This window comes from Bolinopsis microptera, chromosome 5 (genome assembly GCF_026151205.1).
Source record: "Bolinopsis microptera isolate Bmic1 chromosome 5, MBARI_Bmic_1.0, whole genome shotgun sequence".
NCBI lineage: Eukaryota > Metazoa > Ctenophora > Tentaculata > Lobata > Bolinopsidae > Bolinopsis > Bolinopsis microptera.
Window position 1 is genome coordinate 6,416,214 of NC_087076.1, and position 21,326 is coordinate 6,437,539.

General features: G+C 36.9%; 1 protein-coding gene across 1 annotated transcript in view; it reads right to left on the reverse strand.

The window, feature by feature from the left end:
- Window positions 1-638: 638 nt before the first annotated feature.
- LOC134815819 (uncharacterized) overlaps window positions 639-21,326 on the reverse strand; it is a 62,483-nt gene continuing 41,795 nt past the window's right edge. Inside the window, exons 2-6 of the mRNA XM_063824407.1 lie at window positions 3,893-3,988; window positions 3,343-3,484; window positions 2,768-2,937; window positions 2,032-2,155; window positions 639-1,337 (exon numbers count right to left, since the gene is read on the reverse strand). Coding sequence (XP_063680477.1) covers window positions 1,259-1,337; window positions 2,032-2,155; window positions 2,768-2,937; window positions 3,343-3,484; window positions 3,893-3,956 — 579 coding nt within the window. The 5' untranslated portion in view covers window positions 3,957-3,988 and the 3' untranslated portion in view covers window positions 639-1,258. The remainder of the gene's footprint in view (window positions 1,338-2,031; window positions 2,156-2,767; window positions 2,938-3,342; window positions 3,485-3,892; window positions 3,989-21,326) is intronic.

A 21,326-nucleotide genomic window follows, 5' to 3' on the forward strand; every position in this document is an offset into this window, starting at 1 on the left:
CGGGGGGGGGGGGGGTCCAGCCTGATAATAATGTTCGATTGCTGGGGACAGGGGGGGGGGGGGGGGGTACAACCGTACTATTGGCAGTAGTGTAGCGGGGGGGGGGGGTCCAGCCTGATAATAGTCCGATTGCTGGGGGGAGGGGGGTCCAACCGTACTCTTGGCAGTAGTGTAGCGGGGGGGGGGGTCCAGCCTGATAATAGTCCGATTGCTGGGGGGAGGGGGGTCCAATCGTACTCTTGGCAGTAGTGTAGCGGGGGGGGGGGGTCCAGCCTGATAATAGTCCGATTGCTGGGGGGGGGGGGGGGCGGGGGTCCAACCGTACTCTTTGCAGTAGTGTAGCGGGAGGGGGGTCCAACCTGATAATCGTCCGATTATGGGGGGGGGGGGGGGGGGGGGAGGGGGGTCCAGCTTGATAATAGTCCGATTGTTACATTTTGCTTAGCATTTATTTTTAGGCGTTGGTCAGCAATTATTGAAATATCTTAAACCTTTAATAATGTTAAAAATATGTTTAAACGTTTACTGTTTGAGATTTTTAATGTATAATTTTTAGTAAAGGAAGAGGTTTTGACACGTAACAAATTTCAATCTTTGGTATTGATTACTAACGGAGGAGAAGAAGATACAAATTTGGATTGTTTTTTAAGAATGGACAATAACTGAAATCCACGAACTGATATGAACTGATATGAACCAACCACAATCAACTTGTTGAGACTATTAATATAGGAGTTTTAGAAATTGTTAGTTTTGAGTTATATAATTTCAGCGTTAACCAAACGCCCATTTCCACTATTAAAATGTACATAATATGATTGAATTGATCAAGTTATATATCCTAGATCTCGTAAAGTATGTATTTTTGTACTTAATATTTGGAAATACTAATGATTTCATTGTAAGCCCATTAATCCAAAAAGTTATATCATTTTATCCTGTAAAAATCAAAAATTAACAACCCCTCTCTAGCATCATTTGAATAAAACACTTCTTGGCAAGCATCAGACAGTTAACTTTTGCCATGAAAACGTGGCGAACTCCACTGAAAGTTTTAGTAACCCCTATACAAAAGTTTCATCGTCTCTCTTGTGCTCTCCCAGTCATGTTTGGTATATAACTCTCAGAGAGTCAGAGCTGAAATACATCAGGTCCCTCAATGCTAACTACTGTAGAGATAGATCAGCTTGAGATCTCACTTCAGCTTTAAGTGTGATAATCACTCTTATTCAGATGAGTTCCATGTGATGTGTGATCTTCACACCGATCCCTCTTTGCTCTTGTTCGTTTTGGCTGGCTCTCCTTTCAGAGTTTGTTTCCTGGCTTTTTCTGTCTTCCTGAAAATGACGTTAAGATTACAGAATATTACTTCACAAGATTGTATTTGCCAAGTCCTTTTAATCGAAGTAGGCCCAATAGCCCGGCCAATATCTCTGAGGTTTATTAGTAGCAGATGACCAAATTCAAACTTTTTGTTTGTCAGGAATTCAAGGTGATACCCAATTTAAAAATGTTGCTATAGCGGTATTTTATCTAAACATTGTGGTTTGGACCAAGTGTTAAATTAAGTGAAAACCGCACTCTTGGCAGCTGTAGTGTAGGTATTTAAGTAACTGTAGTGTGAATATAACAAACCTGACATCTTCACTCTCGAGGTAACACAGAACTAACCTGACATCTTCACTCTCGAGGTAACACAGAACTAACCTGACATCTTCACTCTCGAGGTAACACAGAACTAACCTGACATCTTCACTCTCGAGGTAACACAGAACTAACCTGACATCTTCACTCTCGAGGTAACACAGAACTAACCTGACATCTTCACTCTCGAGGTAACACAGAACTAACCTGACATCTTCACTCTCGAGGTAACACAGAACTAACCTGACATCTTCACTCTCGAGGTAACACAGAACTAACCTGACATCTTCACTCTCGAGGTAACACAGAACTAACCTGACATCTTCACTCTCGAGGTAACACAGAACTAACCTGACATCGACACTCTCGAGGTAACACAGAACTAACCTGACATCTACACTTTCGAGGTAACACAGAACTATCACGTAGAGAATACACACAGGTATAAGGATGGCGGGAATCAGCATACCGTTAGTGGACACACCTCCCCCTAATACCATCTCGTAGTGCGCTGAAAGGAGCACACATTATTGCAACGGTTATATGGCGGTAACCAACTTTTGGGGCTTCGTTTCTGGGCTAAAATTTAAACTCAATTTTTACCTTGTCAGCTTTAATTTGTCGAGAAGTTCCAAAATTTTTGCTACTTAGTAAAAAAAGGTTTCGTGTGACCGAATTAGAAAGAAGTTATAAATTATTAAGGATCATTAAATTATCAGTAAACAATAAGCTTTGTCTTAATATTGCTGTTTCAAACATTAACCGTGCCATCGAATGTGTTGTGCTGTCAGCCTCGTACAATTTAATGTGTAAGAAAAATAAATTGAAAATACCTCATACCTACTCTAACTTTCTATTTGAAGCATCGCTTATTTATAGTAAAATTGGCACTTACGTTATATGAATATTGAATATCTATAAAAACTGGAAAATCCAACCTCAAAAGTTTATTAATATACTGGAATGTGGAAAGTTATTTTATTTAAGTTATTCAGAACAGCTGGGCAGTGGGCAGCCATTCTCACACTAAATTGTTACACATTCTATATTCTATAAATCTTCAACCGCAAGTCTAATATCTCCAATACGTAAAAACCCAACTGTGTACATACTCATTACTCACACGTGCAATTAATGACAAGTAGCTTGGTACAGGCGGTATTATCGGTGATGGTACAGCTATCCAAGTCGTCCCACTTGGTGCACTTGGCTGAGTATCCGATACTGAGGTCACGTGACCAGGTCAAACTCTCGTCGGGATCCAGCTGATCGTACTTCATATACCCTTTCATTCTGTGGTGGGAGGAGGGATGCTCATGGTGTGGCGAGCTTTGATCTTTGAGCAAAAGTTTTAATTCTTTGTTTTAAGTTAACTTAGTGAAGTCATTTGCTGTCTTTTTTATGATCGTCATTTAAGCCTATTTTAAATATAATAACCTTTGAAAACGATAAAATGTGATTAGGTCAGTCAACCCTAAATAATTTGTGTGATAGTCTGATCCTGGGTATTTGTAGTGGCATTGCCGAAGCCTTGTCACCAGCAAACATTTCTCATGTGAAATGAAGAGAAATAAGCTAAAATCGACTCTCAACTTTTTCACCAAGCAATATGGAGTCGTTCACATATTACGTAATCATTTTTTGGAACATTTTTACCCCCCCCCCCGTACGTTTATAAATTAACAAATGACCACTCACGAGCAGAGCACTAAGATGGTGGCATTGTCCATTCTGCCTCCACAAACAGTATTCTCCTTGTTGTCCTTGGAAATTACCACCCTGCTTATCTGCCATCCTGAACCGTTCATATTGTCTCCGTTTGGTTTCTCTAACGTGTAGGCTGAAGTATGAAAACTGGTTAGCGGGTTTTGATAATGTAAGTGACCAGGCTGGTATGGGATGGTGTAGATGTATTATTACATGATAATAATATGTAAGGTATAGATCACAAACATGACAATAATAACCGTGTCATTGAATGTGTTGTGCTGTCAGCCTCGTACAATTTAATGTGTAAGAAAAATAAATTGAAAATACCTCATACCTACTATAACTTTCTATTTGAAGCATCGCTTATTTATAGTAAAAATTAAAATTGGCACTTACATTATATGAATATTGAATATCTATAAAAACTGGAAAGTCCAACCTCAAAAGTTTATTAATATACTGGAATGTATACTGCATACTGGAATGTATACTGCATACTGGAATGTATACTGCATACTGGAATGTGGAATGTACTCACCAATAGCATCTCCAGACTGAACTGTCACCGCTCCTACGATCGCCAGAAAGAAACACGATAGCATTTCTTGCCAAGGTTTCCTCTGATGCTTTTAAGCTAAGAAATTATTTCACTTCAATATTTAGGAAAGAAATGATTGTGAGTGACAATAGTTTCAACGGAAGGATACACAAGAAAATTAACAATATTGACCGACATTCGACAAAGTGCAAAAAGTTTTTAATCATGAATCATTCAAACAAGGATTTCATTAGTGCTTTTAAGCGCTAATCTTACCACACTAATATTCAACCGTCCATCGAAGAAACTAAGATAAATATTAAAGGTATCAGATTATAAGTGGAGATTACAGCGGAGGTATCCCGTATCTTGAGATTACAGCCAGGTCATTATTCGTCAGAGATATAAAAATTACGCTCACCAAAAATGATGACTTGTCTGTGAAAACTTTTCTGAGTACTTACGATATTCATTATTCACGACTGTTTTGAGGTCTAATTACTCTTATTAGATTTATCCGCCTGCAATCATACGGCTAGTTTTCACTTACAGTTCTAGTGGATATATAGATGAAAGCATTCCGTGTCCATCTAGTCTTCACATTATTAGTATTACACGGATGAAATCATACCAATCGCTGGTAGCGGATGACAAACGGTCACTAGCCCGTCATTATCAATATTCACCACTTATCGGTCAAAAGACATATTTGATGGTGTCTTGTATCAGTCAACGTTATTTCAATACGTACTTACGTAGCTTGAATCTGAGATCAAATAATCTGGCGAGTTATTAATCATAACTTACAGCTCCTCGACCAGAATTGGTCGAACACATCATTAAACTTTGATCAACTGTACTAAACTTGAAACTAGCTATTAAAATACTCGACTAAATCTTGAAATTGAATAAAACCGACGACGGTCCGGCATAGTTGATAATGGGACTAATTAAACTTAATATGATTAGTCGCACAAATAATTTGAAGACAAGATACGGGATACCTGCGGAACAAAGTAATATGTCAAACTGAGAAAGCTAAGTAGCTACTAGCTTATATTAACACATCAACCAAATAAAGAATTTATTGGCTCCGCTAATACTGCTGCTCTGGGCTAATTGAATTTGCGCCAATTTTGAAATTACTGATACTCCCCAATTAGTGCCCTCATATTAAGGCAGTTTGGCACGCTGTATGACAATCGACCGCATACTCTGTCAGTGTCAATGTTGTCAAATATCACGAAAAATACAATAATATAAGGAATGCACAACTGCAAGGATGAATAAATTTGTTGACGGCGAAATTTTTGAATCGTGACTCTTCAAGGCTCAATTTGTTAGAAAGTGAAGCATTAGAAATATAGTAGAGGCTCTTACGGGCATTGTCTGCTCGATACGTTAGGGACCCCAGATACACCTTACTAGACGTATTTTTGACCGTAGAATCGATTGAAAGTGGTTTCAAGATGATTGGACTGATTGTTCTGGGGTAAAATCGCAAAAAAACCGATTTTTTGGGCCAAAAATAGGCCAAAAAACCATGTTTTTTGATATTTTGAGCAAGTTAATTTTGTTGGCATGTCGGCAAAACTTGCATAAAGATAGCTAAAAGACAGCCGCACAAGATTGTATAAAAATAAAACAAATCCCTCTATTTGTTCTGAGGTAAAAATCCAAAAAAGTGGTAAAAATTTTGACTTTTTTGCTTTAAGTTTGAATAATTTTTTGCAGTTGTATTAAATCAACCCAAAAATAGTCACATCGTGTTTGCCTAAATTTTTCCTTTCCGAGAAGTACCCACTTCATATACTTAATCGAAGTTTGAATATTGTCACTCCGCAAGCGTTTTTGCCAAATTTTCGACGCGCACTACGCGCAAAAGCATTTAGTTGTTATCAATTGGCACCCGCGCGTTCATCATAAATTTCAAACAGCTATAACTCAGCGAGATTATGTCCGTTCTAGCTCATATTTTCACACTAAATAGAAAATAATGTGATCTTATTGCTGACAAAATATGGATATAATTACTTTATTTGCCTTAGAGTAATAGACTGTCAAAGTTTAAAACGCGCATTGGTATAGCACGTGACTAATAAGGCCAAATTTATACTTCTTAACATATTATCGATCCTTAGACATCATACTATTGTGTCCAATTAGCGGTTAGGTCTCTAAACTCGTAGCAGAAAACACGTCTTTTTGCCCGTAAGAGCCTCTACTAATAAAGGCCATCAGCTCAGATATCAGCACCTCATTATGATAATTAGAAGTCTTACTATGAAGTAGGTATGAAGACCTACCGGTTATGAAATAGCTGGGAACGAAATTAGGTGTAACGAGAAAATAATTTCACAAATAGCAGTCATTTCAAATTGCAAATTAAAGTTAAATGCGACCTAACTAATTATTTATCCAAAACGCAACATCAGGCAGCTGGTACGTACATTGTTCAAGTCTATTCAGTAATTCATGTTTAATTGTTATTATTTTAATTAGTTATTAATACTAATAGTAAAAGTGAACAAGCTGGTCGCTGGCGCCAGGCGCACACGCCTATAATGCAGTATGCACAAGTAAAAGTATAACTATAAAACTAAGGGGTCGTTCACATATTATGTTATCATTTTTTTTGAATATTTTTACCCCCCCCCCCCCCCCTCCGTAATCAGTTTTACACATAGCTATTGTGTCAAAATTACACTAGCGTAATCATTCGGAAACCCCCCCCCCCCCCCCCCCCCCCCCCCCTTCAGCTGATTACGTAATATGTGAACGACCCCTAACATAACTTTTATAGTACCAGTGGTACACCCTGTGTATTAAAATAGTTGTCTTGCTGGTAGTCGGAGTGTTTAGAGTTAAACTAGTGTTGGTAGATATTATATTGAACAAAAAGTATGCCACCTAAGTGACTTACCCTTACGTTTATATCCGGTTCCACGACCATCGGTTTTAAAACCCATTAATATCAGATCCTATTCGTGATTTGTGTACAAATGGTCGTTTGAATAGGGTAGTCAATATAAAGCTAATAAAAGTTAAACGATACCATTTGTATCGATACTGGTGGCGACATACCAGACAAGAATAACGTTTTGCCGTACTCTGTGTCGTCACGTGATCTTGCTCTGAGTATTCTGTAATATTACTGGCAATGATTCTCTGTGAGGCCCGGTCAATATGCGATAGCTTTATTGTCTATGATCTAAGCTATGTTACTACTAAGTAAATTGTAGGCAAATATACATTATACAACAATAACCAAATTAGACAAATAAACGAATCTAATTTATGCGAAAACTTAAAGACACATTGTTGGTCTGCAGTCCATTAAGCTATACCTGCAGAAAGTGTCCTAGACAGGAATTAGGATTAGACAGAAATTATGATTAGGAACTGATCCGAAAATCATCATTTAAATAAACCGAGTTTATAATCATTTAAATAAACAGTTATAAAATTAGCCTTATAAAATGCTATATATTATGCAACTTTCAAGATATATTAATATTATATATTCTAGGGATCATTTTAAAAAGATTATCCAGACAGAAATTTGAGATAGATCTTTGAAGAAGATTTGTTTGAATTTGAAAATCTCGGACCTCGGCCATAAATAATGTCAAACTCAAAGCAAACTACAACTACAACTACAACTACAAGTAAAATACGTCTTTGCCAAAAAGGGTGGGTATTTTGAGCAGATACTCAACTATAAATCATATTTTTTTAAATACCCGTGAAGTTTGATTATGTAAAAAATTACAGAAGCGGAAAAATTCACATTCTATGTCAATGTGGTACACCCTGTACTAGAAAAACTTCGCGTGTACTCAGTACACTATTAGTATTGTATTTATAATTATACATCGCACTACTAGTCAGAGCAGTGCCCAAACTAAGAGAGACCTAGTGTTCATCGGTAGATCCTTTATATGAGTTTGCTACTATAATTAATGAATATAATGATGCTTATCAATTATAGTGAATCTCAACATTGAAAAAGTGCGTGAACTCACTCATCACTGCACTATAACAGTTCGACGTTCGTTGAATCTGTACATTCACGAATCAGAATTTTATCATTAGAATTTAATTACATTAATACTGGAATTAAGCTGCTTATTGATATCGGACAATGGCATGATATCAAATAAATAAACCCTAATTAATTAAAGTGAAAGCTTAATTTTAAGTGCAGCATATGAGTGACATATCATGGCATTCTGATAAGATTAAAAAGTCGAATTGTGTTTTCACACGAAGGCGCTTTCTTCGAGTTGATACATGTTACGTATCCCAAATACGCCTTCGGCGGCGCGCGCTTCGCGCGCGAAAAGTGGCATGCAACGTATGTCAATCTTCGAGTAACAGTAGTACTGAGCTAGATGTAAGTTAGCTTGGCTGTTTAACTCAATGTAAAGCAGAGCCGGCTGAAAAAGTTTTCAATTGATTAAACGTGTTAATAAACATATATTTCATCAACAAACGTGTTAATAAACCAATTTTTCAAAAATATCTCCAAGACAAGCAACACGGGTACGGCCTAAAAGCTTCGAAAATGCTCAAGACAAGAAGTAACAGCAGATAACATAACAGTTAACTGTTATGTTATCTGCTGTTACTTCTTGTCTTGAGCATTTTCGAAGCTTTTAGGCCGTACCCGTGTTGCTTGTCTTGGAGATATTTTTGAAAAATTGGTTTATTAACACGTTTGTTGATGAAATATATGTTTATTAACACGTTTAATCAATTGAAAACTTTTTCAGCCGGCTCTGCTTTACACTGCACTAACACTCCTTAGTGAAGACTAGTATTATCCGCTACTGAGGACAGTCAGTAGTTGTAAAACAGTGAATCAGGTTGGCCTCTGGCCACAGTGGTCAATCGAGTTGTGTGTTCCACTTGAGATTATAGGTGTTCATAATTGTGCGTATCGAATTAAGCGTAGGAACGAGTCTCGTCAAATAACATTACCGAAATTGCTTGAATGCAGTGGTGTGCTTACTGTGGTTTAATTTAAACTTGCTGGTGTGCAATTATACTGTTTGTGTTAGTGTTACCACATGCCTGCTTTAATTGGAGTAAATATAAGAATTGTGCTTGGAGGACTTCGGCGCTTCGACGCGCCGCGCGAACTAGCATTCTTGCTTCGTATTCTTGCCGAGCGTGCTAAATCACTCTACAGTCGATCTTCGAGATTGTTCTAAAAGGGCCCCAGATGGTTGTAACCAACTTCTTGCTTCGCATTTTTGCTTCGCATTCTTGCTTCGCATTCTTGCTTCGCATTTTTGCTTCGCATTCTTGCTTCGCATTTTTGCTTCGCATCGTCGATCGTTGCTCTGCTTCGCACAGCAACGATCTCAATGGGTTGACATCGTCAATCGCAAGAATTGTGCTTGACTAATTATTCTGCAGAGTTCCATTTATAATGTACAACTTTAGCTCAGACAAACTTATTAAGTTGTTTCACAAGTTTTATTTTGAGCTAAACCTCAACCCATGCACGAATATAACGAAATTGTTTATATTTCCTCAGTTTATTACTAAACAATTCACATGTTAGAAAAGTAACTGGAAACGTTGGGAGTATTAGTAAAATTATCATAGGTTCTCAACCAACAATAACAATAACATGCTCATTGCTCCTCGGATAAACGACAAATAAAAATGAACGTTAGCCACAATGAAATTAAACGGAATACGCAATCACGTGGTGACAAAGAGTAATTTCCTCTGGACTCACTAATTTAATATAACGCGACTCCGCCACCCAGTTACTGAATTTTATTTAATGAACGTTGACAACTGAACTTTAGTAAATAAAACAATGTCTGAACTCTGATGTCTCAAGATATCACGCATTTTGCTTAAACGTAAACATCAACTCGAGAAAAGTGCTACTATAGTAAATAGTTATACTTATACATTACTTATACTGTGTACTATATAAATATTGATGCAGTTTTGCGAAATATTTCGTCAATTTCCGCGAAAATTTGTGATACAATGAAACGACCAGATGCAGTCGCTTTCGAATTACAAAACCTCAGAATTATTAATTTATTATTAACCAAGTTAAAGCAAAAGTATAGTGATAACGAGGCAAGGTGCAAAGGCACTTTACTAAATCACTATACACATTACACTCGAACTTCTAAATTGTTCTAAAACGTCCCCGACAGTTCAAACCAACTTGAATCGATGTATTTGTAAACGCAAATTCCGAGTCAGCTCACGGGACCCAACGTCGCCTCTGTATATTATTGAACGTCGTTATTCAAAACCAAGAAAGGAAAAGACTGACAAGGGAAAATAATGCAAGAACTATCTACTAAAGGTAGTACATACAAGATAAAAGTACAATCTTATTCTTAGGAACCAAATAATCATTATAGGAACAATTTTTTTAATTATTTTAAAAACATTTTGAACGTCGACTAAAATTGTTACAGGCTAAAAATTTCAAACAAGAATGTTGCAACCTATGTAAAATGTTTTGCAACAAAATTGTTTATAATCAAACTTTGTTGCTCCTAAGGTATATAATGTACCAGTACATTGTTGAAATATCTTCAACAATAACAAACAATTTTGAGTGATTGAGCTGTCTGCTGTCCGCACAACAATCAAGAAGAAGACGTTAGAGGTCGTTCACATATTACGTAATGAACCGAGGGGGGTTGGTTTCCAAATGCTTACGGTTGATCATTACAGGGGGGGGGGGGGGGGGGTGGGGGGGGTGGGGGGTTTCGGTCGTTGATTACGTAATCAACATTTTCTCTTTTACCCTCTAGAATAATAACAATTTGGCAATATTTTAATTCAAATTCCACTCAATTTCACTTTGATAGTGATACAATTTAGAAATTGATCGAATATCCGGCTATAATAATAAGTAGTTTAGAAGTAGTGTAGCATGAAACGTAGAGAAAATGTGTTTTCTAGGGAAAAAAGACAAGGGGGGGGGGGGGGGGGGGGGGGTTGGGTCTTGATTACGGTTGATTACGGAGCGGGGGAGGGGGGTAAAAATTGCTAAAATATTGATTACGTACCTAATATGTGAACGACCCAAATTAACTTTAAGTATCTAAGGTAAGTAGTAAGTACCAATGAAACACAATTAATGTGAATACTCAATACTGGTTACTGACCTCAATAATATACTGAAGTCAAAATGATTAAAATGATTAATATTATACATAATTAAATAATGTTGTACACTCACATGCGAGGTTTACAAATACAAGGATTTCAAGGTTTACAAGGTTTACAGTTGCACGCACAAGTGATTGAGAATTAATAGTAATACCGTTATGGTTGGATGCTCATGCGCCTGCGGTAACAATGGATATACAAATGCAGTGCTTTATTGCACGCAGCATCTACATCTCTTATCTTATTCATTGAAATTTTATTAAAATTGCTTAATACGATTATAGATCTACAATTACATTTAACATTTAACAATTATTTCAAAATATAGATCATGTCATAAATTAAAATCAAATCAACGAAGCGATAGGGGCAAGACCTTTAATGTCAGTCAATTATACTGAATTGATTAAAAGTGACATATGGACAACACGTTAAACACATTACCACTAATATAACAACTCAGAATTGCAATGGTATTTTATTACATTTAGAAGCAAGTCTTTTAATTATTAATCAGCTTTGTTCTAGAGAAAAGATACGCGAACAGTAAACTTTAGAAAAGCAGGCCTATCAACAAACAAGAACTTTTGAATTACTGGCTTACACTTCTTTCATCTTTTATGTCTTAAAGTATATCACTGTATATTGTATAATTAGTATTGCTGTTTAGAACTAGGAATAGGATAACGGCACAATGAATACTATTACTGTAATCAATAGTACAGTATGAGCATATGTTGTGGCCTATGCTTACGAAATTTATTCTACAGTCATGTTATAATAAAATATATAGCTGGACAGTGGACAGCATCTTTTTGTAGAATATGAATTAAATCTGAGCATTTATTATGATTATAGTTAGATATCTATATAGCAATTTCAAATAGGTTTGTTTCAAATTTTCGAAATTAACGTGCACATGGTTAGCTAGCTAGACATGCAATTAAACTAATATTTTGAAATTACAATGTAAGCATTATTTATTAATACAAATAACATAATGTATAATGTATAGTGTATGGTAACATTTAAGTTTTAACATACATTTTAACATGGAAGACAGTGCATAGTTAAATATTTTATGTTTTTAACAATATTGACTGCCAAAGCCTAAGAAGATCAGTTGTTATTACATTCTGAGTGTTTAAATAATCAATGGTCTTAAGAATTTTACAATCATTTTGATCTCAGCCGACAGCCGACTTAAAGACTTTCTAATATGCCCAGAAAAATTCCTTCCTGAAGCAGCTAGGCCAACATACCGTATTATAGTAATTAGTATGTTCTTCTGTTAATTATAAGGCTTAATCATCAGGTATTGTTCCTCCGATTAATGATTAAAATAATTGGATAACAACGTGAATAAGAACGATAACATCACAACACACAAACGGCAAGATGCTTCTCAGCTGATGGGTTGCTATATCAAATTTAATACATCAGAAAAAGGATCATTTCGATATTGACCTGCTGTCAAATATCAAATCTCCATAATTGGGTAAAGGTTAGTGTCGTGAGTGAAGGTGACATGGCACTATACTAAGCGGTAGAGATATGAAACTAAACAGTAAGAATGACATTCACACAGCCACTGCCACCAATCTCCAATCATTGGCGCCTCTTCATTTCCAGTGGTCGCAAATTGCCCCATCTTCACAGTATTGCGACAGGAGATTGTCGAAGGATATCCGACAATGAATGTGTCGCTGATCATTGCATTTAGTAGGATCAATTTTGAAAGTTGAACTTGTTAAAATGGTCTAAATAAATCTGGACAAGCGCCATCATCTATAGCTAGCCAGCCTGTCATTCATATTTTAGTGGTATCTCTGGTTCTAACTTTCTAAGAACACGGTTATAATTATAATCTGAAAATATGTCGTCAGTGAAAATTAGTTATGAAGATAACGATAATCCGGATTCCGTCGCTTATAATTTCTATATACTCTGACCGCCCAATTTACAGGGTGGGCCAAAAGTCAGTGTGCAAACGTTGGCCTTAATAGCTCAGTCACTGAGTGCCCAATTGAAATACTTCCTCTGGTATGGCTTAGTACCACCACTGGTTCGAGGAATTTGTCAACTCGAAAAATATTCGCGTTCATTTTTTTCAAATGGAGGTTCATTTTCAAATTTATTTGATAGTTTGGATAGTCGGATCAAGCTAAATGTTATTGAATTGTGTTTGGCCATTCGAATTACGTTTGTCCTGAAAGAATTAGAACTGTAGCTTCTCAGATGACCGAGATATGAAGCATAACGAGTTTATTCATTACGTGTGATCAGGTGATTGGTTTACCTAATCACGTGATAAGGTGACCCCGTTAACTACCCCGTTAAACATTATGGGAATTGTTAAGGGTGCCCAATTAAGGTGTCGTGTCACGGTGTCACATAATCACCCAGTCAATTTTGTTAACGAGATACACAAAATGCTTGATAACTTCGTCATTTCTAATCCGTTTTGCCTCATGTTTTCGGATCATATGCAACATTTGATAATCTACCGTCTCTGAAAAAATTAGGCGTTCAGCATGTTCAGAGAAAACAATATAGGTGTTTTAATATTGAATGGGCGTGGTCTAAAATATTCGAATTTTCAAATTTTGACGACGGAGTCCTCGAACCAGTAAGTACAGTATGCCATCTGCAAAGCAACAGCTCTCAAATATAAAACACGGCGGAGGTATAAACCCAACGTTTGCACACTGACTTTTGGCCCACCCTGTAGATTCACCAGACTAAGACATTACGGATTAGGTTTCCAAAAAACCCCATCTTCAATTATTGGTAATTGTTATGCTGGTAGCGAATAGGATTAGGGATGGCATTGCCATCTAAAACTAAAAGCACCAATGATTACTGCTTTACAGATTCTGTTGGCGCCACGGTAATCGTACTGTAGTGCGACACGTACTCTAGTGCGAAGTCCGACAAAAACACCCTCTGTCGCACTAGGGTACGTGTCGCACTACGATCCAGGTAGCGTACTCTACTGCGACAGTGTCGATCTTGGAGGTTTCGCACTAGGGTACGTGTCGCACAAGGGTACGTGTTGCACTACAGTACGTGAACCTGGCGCCACTAAGTTGTGCCTGGTAGTGGTGGCTGAGACAACTGTACTAATTACGATAAAGATATGATGACAGTTCCTATTTGCAATCAACCTTTCGCCGATACTGCACATTGCATCAATATTGGAAAATGTTGATCAAAAATTTATGAAAAGGCTGAGATGTTTCAACTTGCTTAAATAAATGATCCGAAACGATTCTTTAGAATGATCAGACGTCACAACTGTTCTATATACAGCTTGAGTTACAGTCCCAGCAATATCTGGTGCAAATCTAAGTGGGAAACGATCTCAGATCCCGTCAAATCACCAACAATTCATAACAACTAATTTACGTGCACACAACCATATAGTCAAAACAGGCATTGCAGGCATATCACAATATCAAATATACGGCTCGTATACGCCTGAAGATTGAAATTGATTGGAAATTACCCGTACACGTGTGAGGTCACATTATTAGTGTTTACAACATATACGCAACTCATCTGGATAAACGGGTCATATTGTTTCCTTCGCTAGGTTTATGACAATGAAAAGTCCAGCAAGGTTCGATATTTATTGGCTTAGCCAAGTGGAAACTAATCCAAACTTTGGAAGTTATACAGAGAAGCATTAGAAATGGTTTCCCATTCCCTAATTCTTCTCAAATGACAAAGAAATCATAATTGGTCAAACAAGATCATTATGATTATAAGCACAGACAAGTAGGTAAAGATTGACTTTGAGCCTGCAATGGCGGATGTGTAGGATGTGTAGGATGTGTAGGATGTGTAGGATGTGTAGGATGTGTAGGCACTTGCGCACAAGAAAGCAAGAGGAGTACTTAAAAGTAGAAATGACGATGCTCATTAAATTTGGGTGGGTAATAAGGATGGGGGAGGAAGGCATTTAAAACCAATTTCAAGAACCGCCATCGACTTTTGGGAAATTCTAGATTAAGGAAGCGAAAACTTTTTACCCCCTCCCCCCTCCGTAATCAGTTTTACACATAGCTATTGTGTCAAAATTACACTAGCGTAATCATTCGGAACCCCCCCCCTCAGCTGATTACGTAATATGTGAACGACTCCATATTTAAAAGAAAAGTTGCTGGATTATATTCATACATTGTACGGCAATTTCGCTAGTAGTAGTAACGATGCCCCCTCCCCCCGACAAAGTACAAACCCTCCATTTGTAGATAGAAATGGAGGTAAAAATATAGGGTGATGATTAATCACTCTACTGCACTCGACTGTCACGTGAATTTTTCAACCCGTTCTCTAGCTGGCCCTAAACGACTATTCGAAACCCCAACCCTCTTATCTGATCCCAACCCTTAAATCCTAACCCAATTCCTAACAAAAGCATATGCTAAAACCCTAACCCTAACGAGAAATTAGACCAACTTCCTTATACGGTCATATCATTATCACGTGATCGAGACAGTTTTTCGCCAATATCTTGCCAGGAGAGCATTTTAACCCTATGTCATGGGGGTCATTCGGAATCACTGTTCGAAAATACATCGATTCAAGTTGGTTTCAACTGTAGGGGGCCCTTTTTAAAAAATCTCGAAGATAGAGTGTAGATTGATTTAGCACGCACGAAAAGTATACTATTATATAAGGTAAAAAACATAAAATCCGTACAATTGGAGAGACGAAACTGCATATCGCTATGTCTATAAATAACTATATAAATTTGTATAAATAACCACATAAACTCGTTCAAATAAACACATGATAAATAAATGCTATGGTTATAAATAAACTGAATAGACCGAAAGTCGACCAGAAACAGAAAACTGCAACTGATTTCCAAACAGCGTAGGTCTAATAACTTTTGAAGAAGAAGAGTAAGAAGTGTTTTATGTGTTTTGTTATGTGTTATGTGTTATGAGAGGGCCGTGCCATGTGCTTAGTGCTAACCAGCCATCTTAACGAGATGAACAAGCAACAATTTAACAATTCACAATTGTGACAATTCCGGAATAATAACTACTACCAAACTTAGCTCGATGAGAAGCTAATAGCTAAATGACAATTTTGTCGAAGAGACTAATTATAAACATTTTTGAGCAACTTAAATGTGGGCTATGTGGGCATGACCACCTGCGATCCTATAAAAAGGTCGGTCATGGGTCAACTGGCAGACAACTGCTACCTCAAATCCTGTTTCAGCCCCCCTCTCTCCCTTTTGGAGCCATTTTTCTGACATGACTAAAAGCATAAATTTGTTGCTTTTGTAAAGCATGCCACAATCTTAAACCGCGACTGTTCCATTTCTTGGAAACTTGAATATCAAACAAATTTTTCTTAATGGTTGTTCAACTTAAAGCTTAAAACAAAATTGCATTTATTTTACGACGCATGTAAATGTTATTGTGAATTTGTTTCTCGAGAGAGAGTCACAGAAATGCGAATTTTGTTGAGCACCAATAAATACTATATACGCTCTTATTGATTCGGCCGTGCCAAGACCTTCTGACTTTTAAGGGAGCGTTCACATATGACGTCAGCAGCCAAGGGAGAGGGAATTTGGAAATGCTGACGTCATATTATGTGAACGCTCCCTTAAACAGGACCATATAAAAGAGTGGACTCTCGTATTATATTGGGAGATCGGCCCCAATTAGGATGACCTTTATCTGAGAAAAATTCTCTCTATTGCTCTTATAATTATAGGGCCGCTCCCAATTTGGTCTTATCGTCGTGTTCATTCCTACTCCTGATGAGCTTGAAATTAAAAATGTTACATATAGATTCCGATACAAAATAGTCCTCAGATCCGTTTCATATCTAATATTTCATTTTATCTTAATATGCCACGGTAGCCAGACAAATAAGGGGCCATCTACTTAGGACGTCCACCAAAATCACAGATTTTCAGACCACCCCCCTCCTAGTCCTCCTGTCCGAATTTTAAGTACTCATTCAAAATACAGGGATCTAATTCTAAACTCACAAAGTAATTTATAGTGTCAAAGAGTTGAAATAAATGGGACTTAATTCTGCCAAAATTTTCGTACGTACGGATTTTCAGAAACCAAACCCTCCCCCTGTCCGGATTTGTCCGAAATTCGAAAACCACCCTCCCCTCCCTATTTGCCGGACGTCCTAAGTAGATGGTCCCTAAAGAGAAACAATATCAGTTCTAAAAGGGTTATCAATGTAACGGTATTAATGTAATTAAATACAATATGTAGTCTGACTCTGAGCCTATTGTGACCCATGTGTACTCATGTAGATCCTCATTGGGTCTATTATAAGGATAATTAAACAACTGCTATAGAATTACCAAAATAAAACTCGTGAGCACCCCTAATATGTAACGATATTTTATGGAAATTCTAATCAAGGAGCCTGGAGCCTCCTGGCTACCATGTTTGCGAAATATGCGGAGTTGACCATTAAGTGTTGAGTGTATCTGATAGCTTTTCAAAAGATATACTAAAGATATTATATTTATTCAAAAGGAAATGAACAAATGCCGTTAGAATTTTAGAAGCAAGGAATTGTTATAATGCATGCCGCCAAGTGCTAGGAATTTTTGGACAGTCCGCAGAATCTAACAGGATATTTTATCCATGTGTATACTGTCTAATTCTTTGTTGAAGGGTGAAAAGCAATATCAAATCCAAAAAAACTGCTACCGTGAGAAGAGACAAAAACCAATCCAACATTTAGTCAACATTTTGACGCATATTTTGGCTAACTAATTCACATTTCGTGACTAAATAATAAAATCGACTATACAATTTTGGATCAGTATCATGTTGGTGTCGAACTTTCGTGGACGTTTGTTCTTTCATTTGCATTGGTCATTGGTCAAGCGGTATTTACAGTAATTATATACCGAATATCAAATCATAAACACGTTGACATGAGCAACTATAGATTAATAGTACGTGCTATGATGAACGTTATACATTATAACTGACGTTCAACAAGTCAGTAATGGTGGAATTCAGAGCAAATGATAAGAAACAAGCTAATTCCACCATTCAGGTTAGTACACACACTTACTCAGTCACCAACAACTAGACAACTAGAAAATACATTGCTCATAATTTTGGACAGGTCTCACGGAACTACTCAAAAGATAAATACATCAAAGATACTAATGATTTCTTATTAACATAATATATGAGTGAGGACATATACTTATAGTCATAAATAAAGAAGACCTCTTATTTACAATAAACGTAAAATCAATGTATCCAAACATAAGGCAAAACATCGTATTATGAAGTAGGTCAAATCAGCATGGCATTTACCTGGGGACCTCAGGCTATTATGTTCATAAACATACCGAATAGAGATTCGGCGGATAGAGATTCGAATAGAGATTCGGCGGAATGACAGGCTGAGCGCGGCCCAGTAACATGGCATTGGAAGGGTATAAAACCCTGACGGAGAATATAAAATCAGTTATCATAAGTGATGACAAGCATCCACTTCTGCTATAAGGAAAACTCAAACTTAGAATACGGAGAGTATTTCTTTACAATCATTAAAGCTGTGCCGACTGACGGTCCCATTTCAAGGCACATTCCTGAAATACCTAGGGGCCATCTATACTTAGGACGTCCGGCAAATAGGGAGGGGTGGTTTTGGTATTTCGGACAAATCCGGACAGGGGGAGGGGGTGGTTTCTGAAACTCCGGACGTCCGGAAATTTTAGCAGAATTAATGAAAAAGTCCCATTTATTTCAACTGTTTGACACTAATTACTTTGTAAGTTTAGATCCCTGTATTTGAACGAGTACTTAAATGTACTTAAATGTAACTGTGCTAAATGTAACTTGTTCGACACTAAATGTATATTATTGTCTATATTTAAGTAACTACCTTATCGGACCTTATTTGACCTGACATTAAATGTACGGACATAATTATGAACGGACATAAAAATTAACGCTCGAAGGGATTCAAAACCATCAAAAATCCAAAATTTTTCATCTTTTTTTGCGTTTTTGAAACTTTTGCAGATAATTTGTAAATTAATTTTTCATACAATAAGCAAGAAAGGCATTCTATTCGTTAAGCAGTAAAAAATGTCAAAATATCTGTAGATCAGTGTCTATGATTATGAAAGTTGTGTAAAAACAACAGATACGAAATATGACCAGATTTGATGATCATTATCACTGCACAGGTGATCTTCCTTAAATGGGTTATCGTGCATTAAATTTTCCATGCTTAAAGCATCATATCAGTATGATACCTGCTTTTTGAAACATGAAAACAATTTTGTATTTGACTACCTCGGTCCTGCATTTCAGTGTAAACTTTTACAAGATGTGGAGGTAAATAATAACTCCGAAGAAGTGAACGAGGAAGCCGAAGACCAAGAAAGTGATCATGCCATAATATTAATGTGATACTTATAGTTATAATAGTTATAGTGATAAATTGTATAATAACTCGTTTTTCATTGATCCAATGATATAGTTTAGTCCGAAGAAGTGAACGAGGAAGCCGAAGACCAAGAAAGTGATCATGCCATAATATTAATGTGATACTTATAGTTATGGCATGATAAATTGTATAATAACTCGTTTTTCATTGATCCAATGATATAGTTTAGTCCGAATCCGATGATACAAATTACAATTGACTGAAATTAAAAAGTTGTCATATCCTAAACATGAGTTCGCAGTGGAATAATATTAATATTGGAAAAAATCTCCTGAGATTGAAACTTTGAAACAAACTTTAACTTGGACGGACCTTGAACGGACGGACTTTATTTGAACGGGCATTAAAATGAACGCTAGGACCTCCAGCGTTCAATTAATGTCCGTTCAAATAAGGTCCGATAAGGTACACATTTTATTAACAATGAATTTGAGTTAGTTTTATTTGTACTCTTAAAAGTAGTTGGAAATCCGGACGTCCGGACTCCGGGGGAGGGGTTGGTTTTGACATTTTGGACACACCCGGACAGGGGAGGGGGGGCCGGGGGTGGTCTGAAAATCTGCGATTTTGGCGGACGTCCTAAGTAGATGGCCCCTATTAATTTCCTAAAATGTAGAAGAACGCATTTAGAACTGGGACTCATCTATCAAACTGTGGAAGAGATACATAGATGATATTTAATTTTTCTATGAACAATTTAAACAGGGACGCCTCGATGTTATGGTTCACATTAAACAAACGCATAATGGTACACTTTGTATAGCTACATCACTCAACAAGAAACCAACAAACAACCGACGGTTCTTGCAGAAGACCAGTTACCACCACATATTTACAACTGATAAGAGCTAAAAACAATCTGTTCAGACAAAGCAGCACATGATGAAGTGCAGCAAATGAAATTATTCGGGACCTTAAACAGAGTGGATATGACGAAGAGAAATTGATTAAGGTTCAGGAGAAAGTACAAACAGTCAATAAAGATGAATGCCTGGATAGAGTTAAAACTCATTAGGAAAGAAGTTAAACTGACCATCGCTAACAGAAGAGGCAGCAACATGTTTAGTAAACATTGTTTACCGACCAGTTATTCAAAAGAAGAAAGCTGGCCACTGCTACTTATAACAATATAACATCAAAGGCAGAAAGATGATAACAACACGACGTATGCTTGGGGTAGTTCTCGATGTCTGACTTGCTGCTTAACAGTCGTCACCCAAGTGGGAGTTTCAAAGTAAATAACCACAAAACTGTGAAATAAATATGAACCTGAATTGTAGTGATAGTAATGTCATTTATGTAGCTCAGTGTATAATTCATGTGACTGCGGTTTTTATTTCGGGCAGACTTGGTTACCTTTAAATATTAGAATAAACAATCATATTCATAGAATAGAGAGTTTTAGAATAGGATATTCTAATAAATCTGCCTTAGCTCCTCTTTTTTTGACGCTCGTACTAATGATGAATGAACATTGTAATTTTAACATTGTTACAATAAGAAAATGTAACAGAGATGACCTTAATATGTACGGAGATATGCACATAGAAAAATTTGGAAAATAGGTACAATGCTGATCACCGCTTAATAGCCCTGTACCAGCCCTCTATTACCATAACACTAACAGCAGGTTAATCCACTAATAGCCCTCTATACTAACAATAAACACCTCCAACAGCACTCAGCGGCCATTCAAGACCATGAAATAACCTGAATGAGTCGGCTTCGAAAGCACCGGCAAACACCCCTAATAGTTTCACCTAGTAACTATAACAAAATTACATTTAACGAA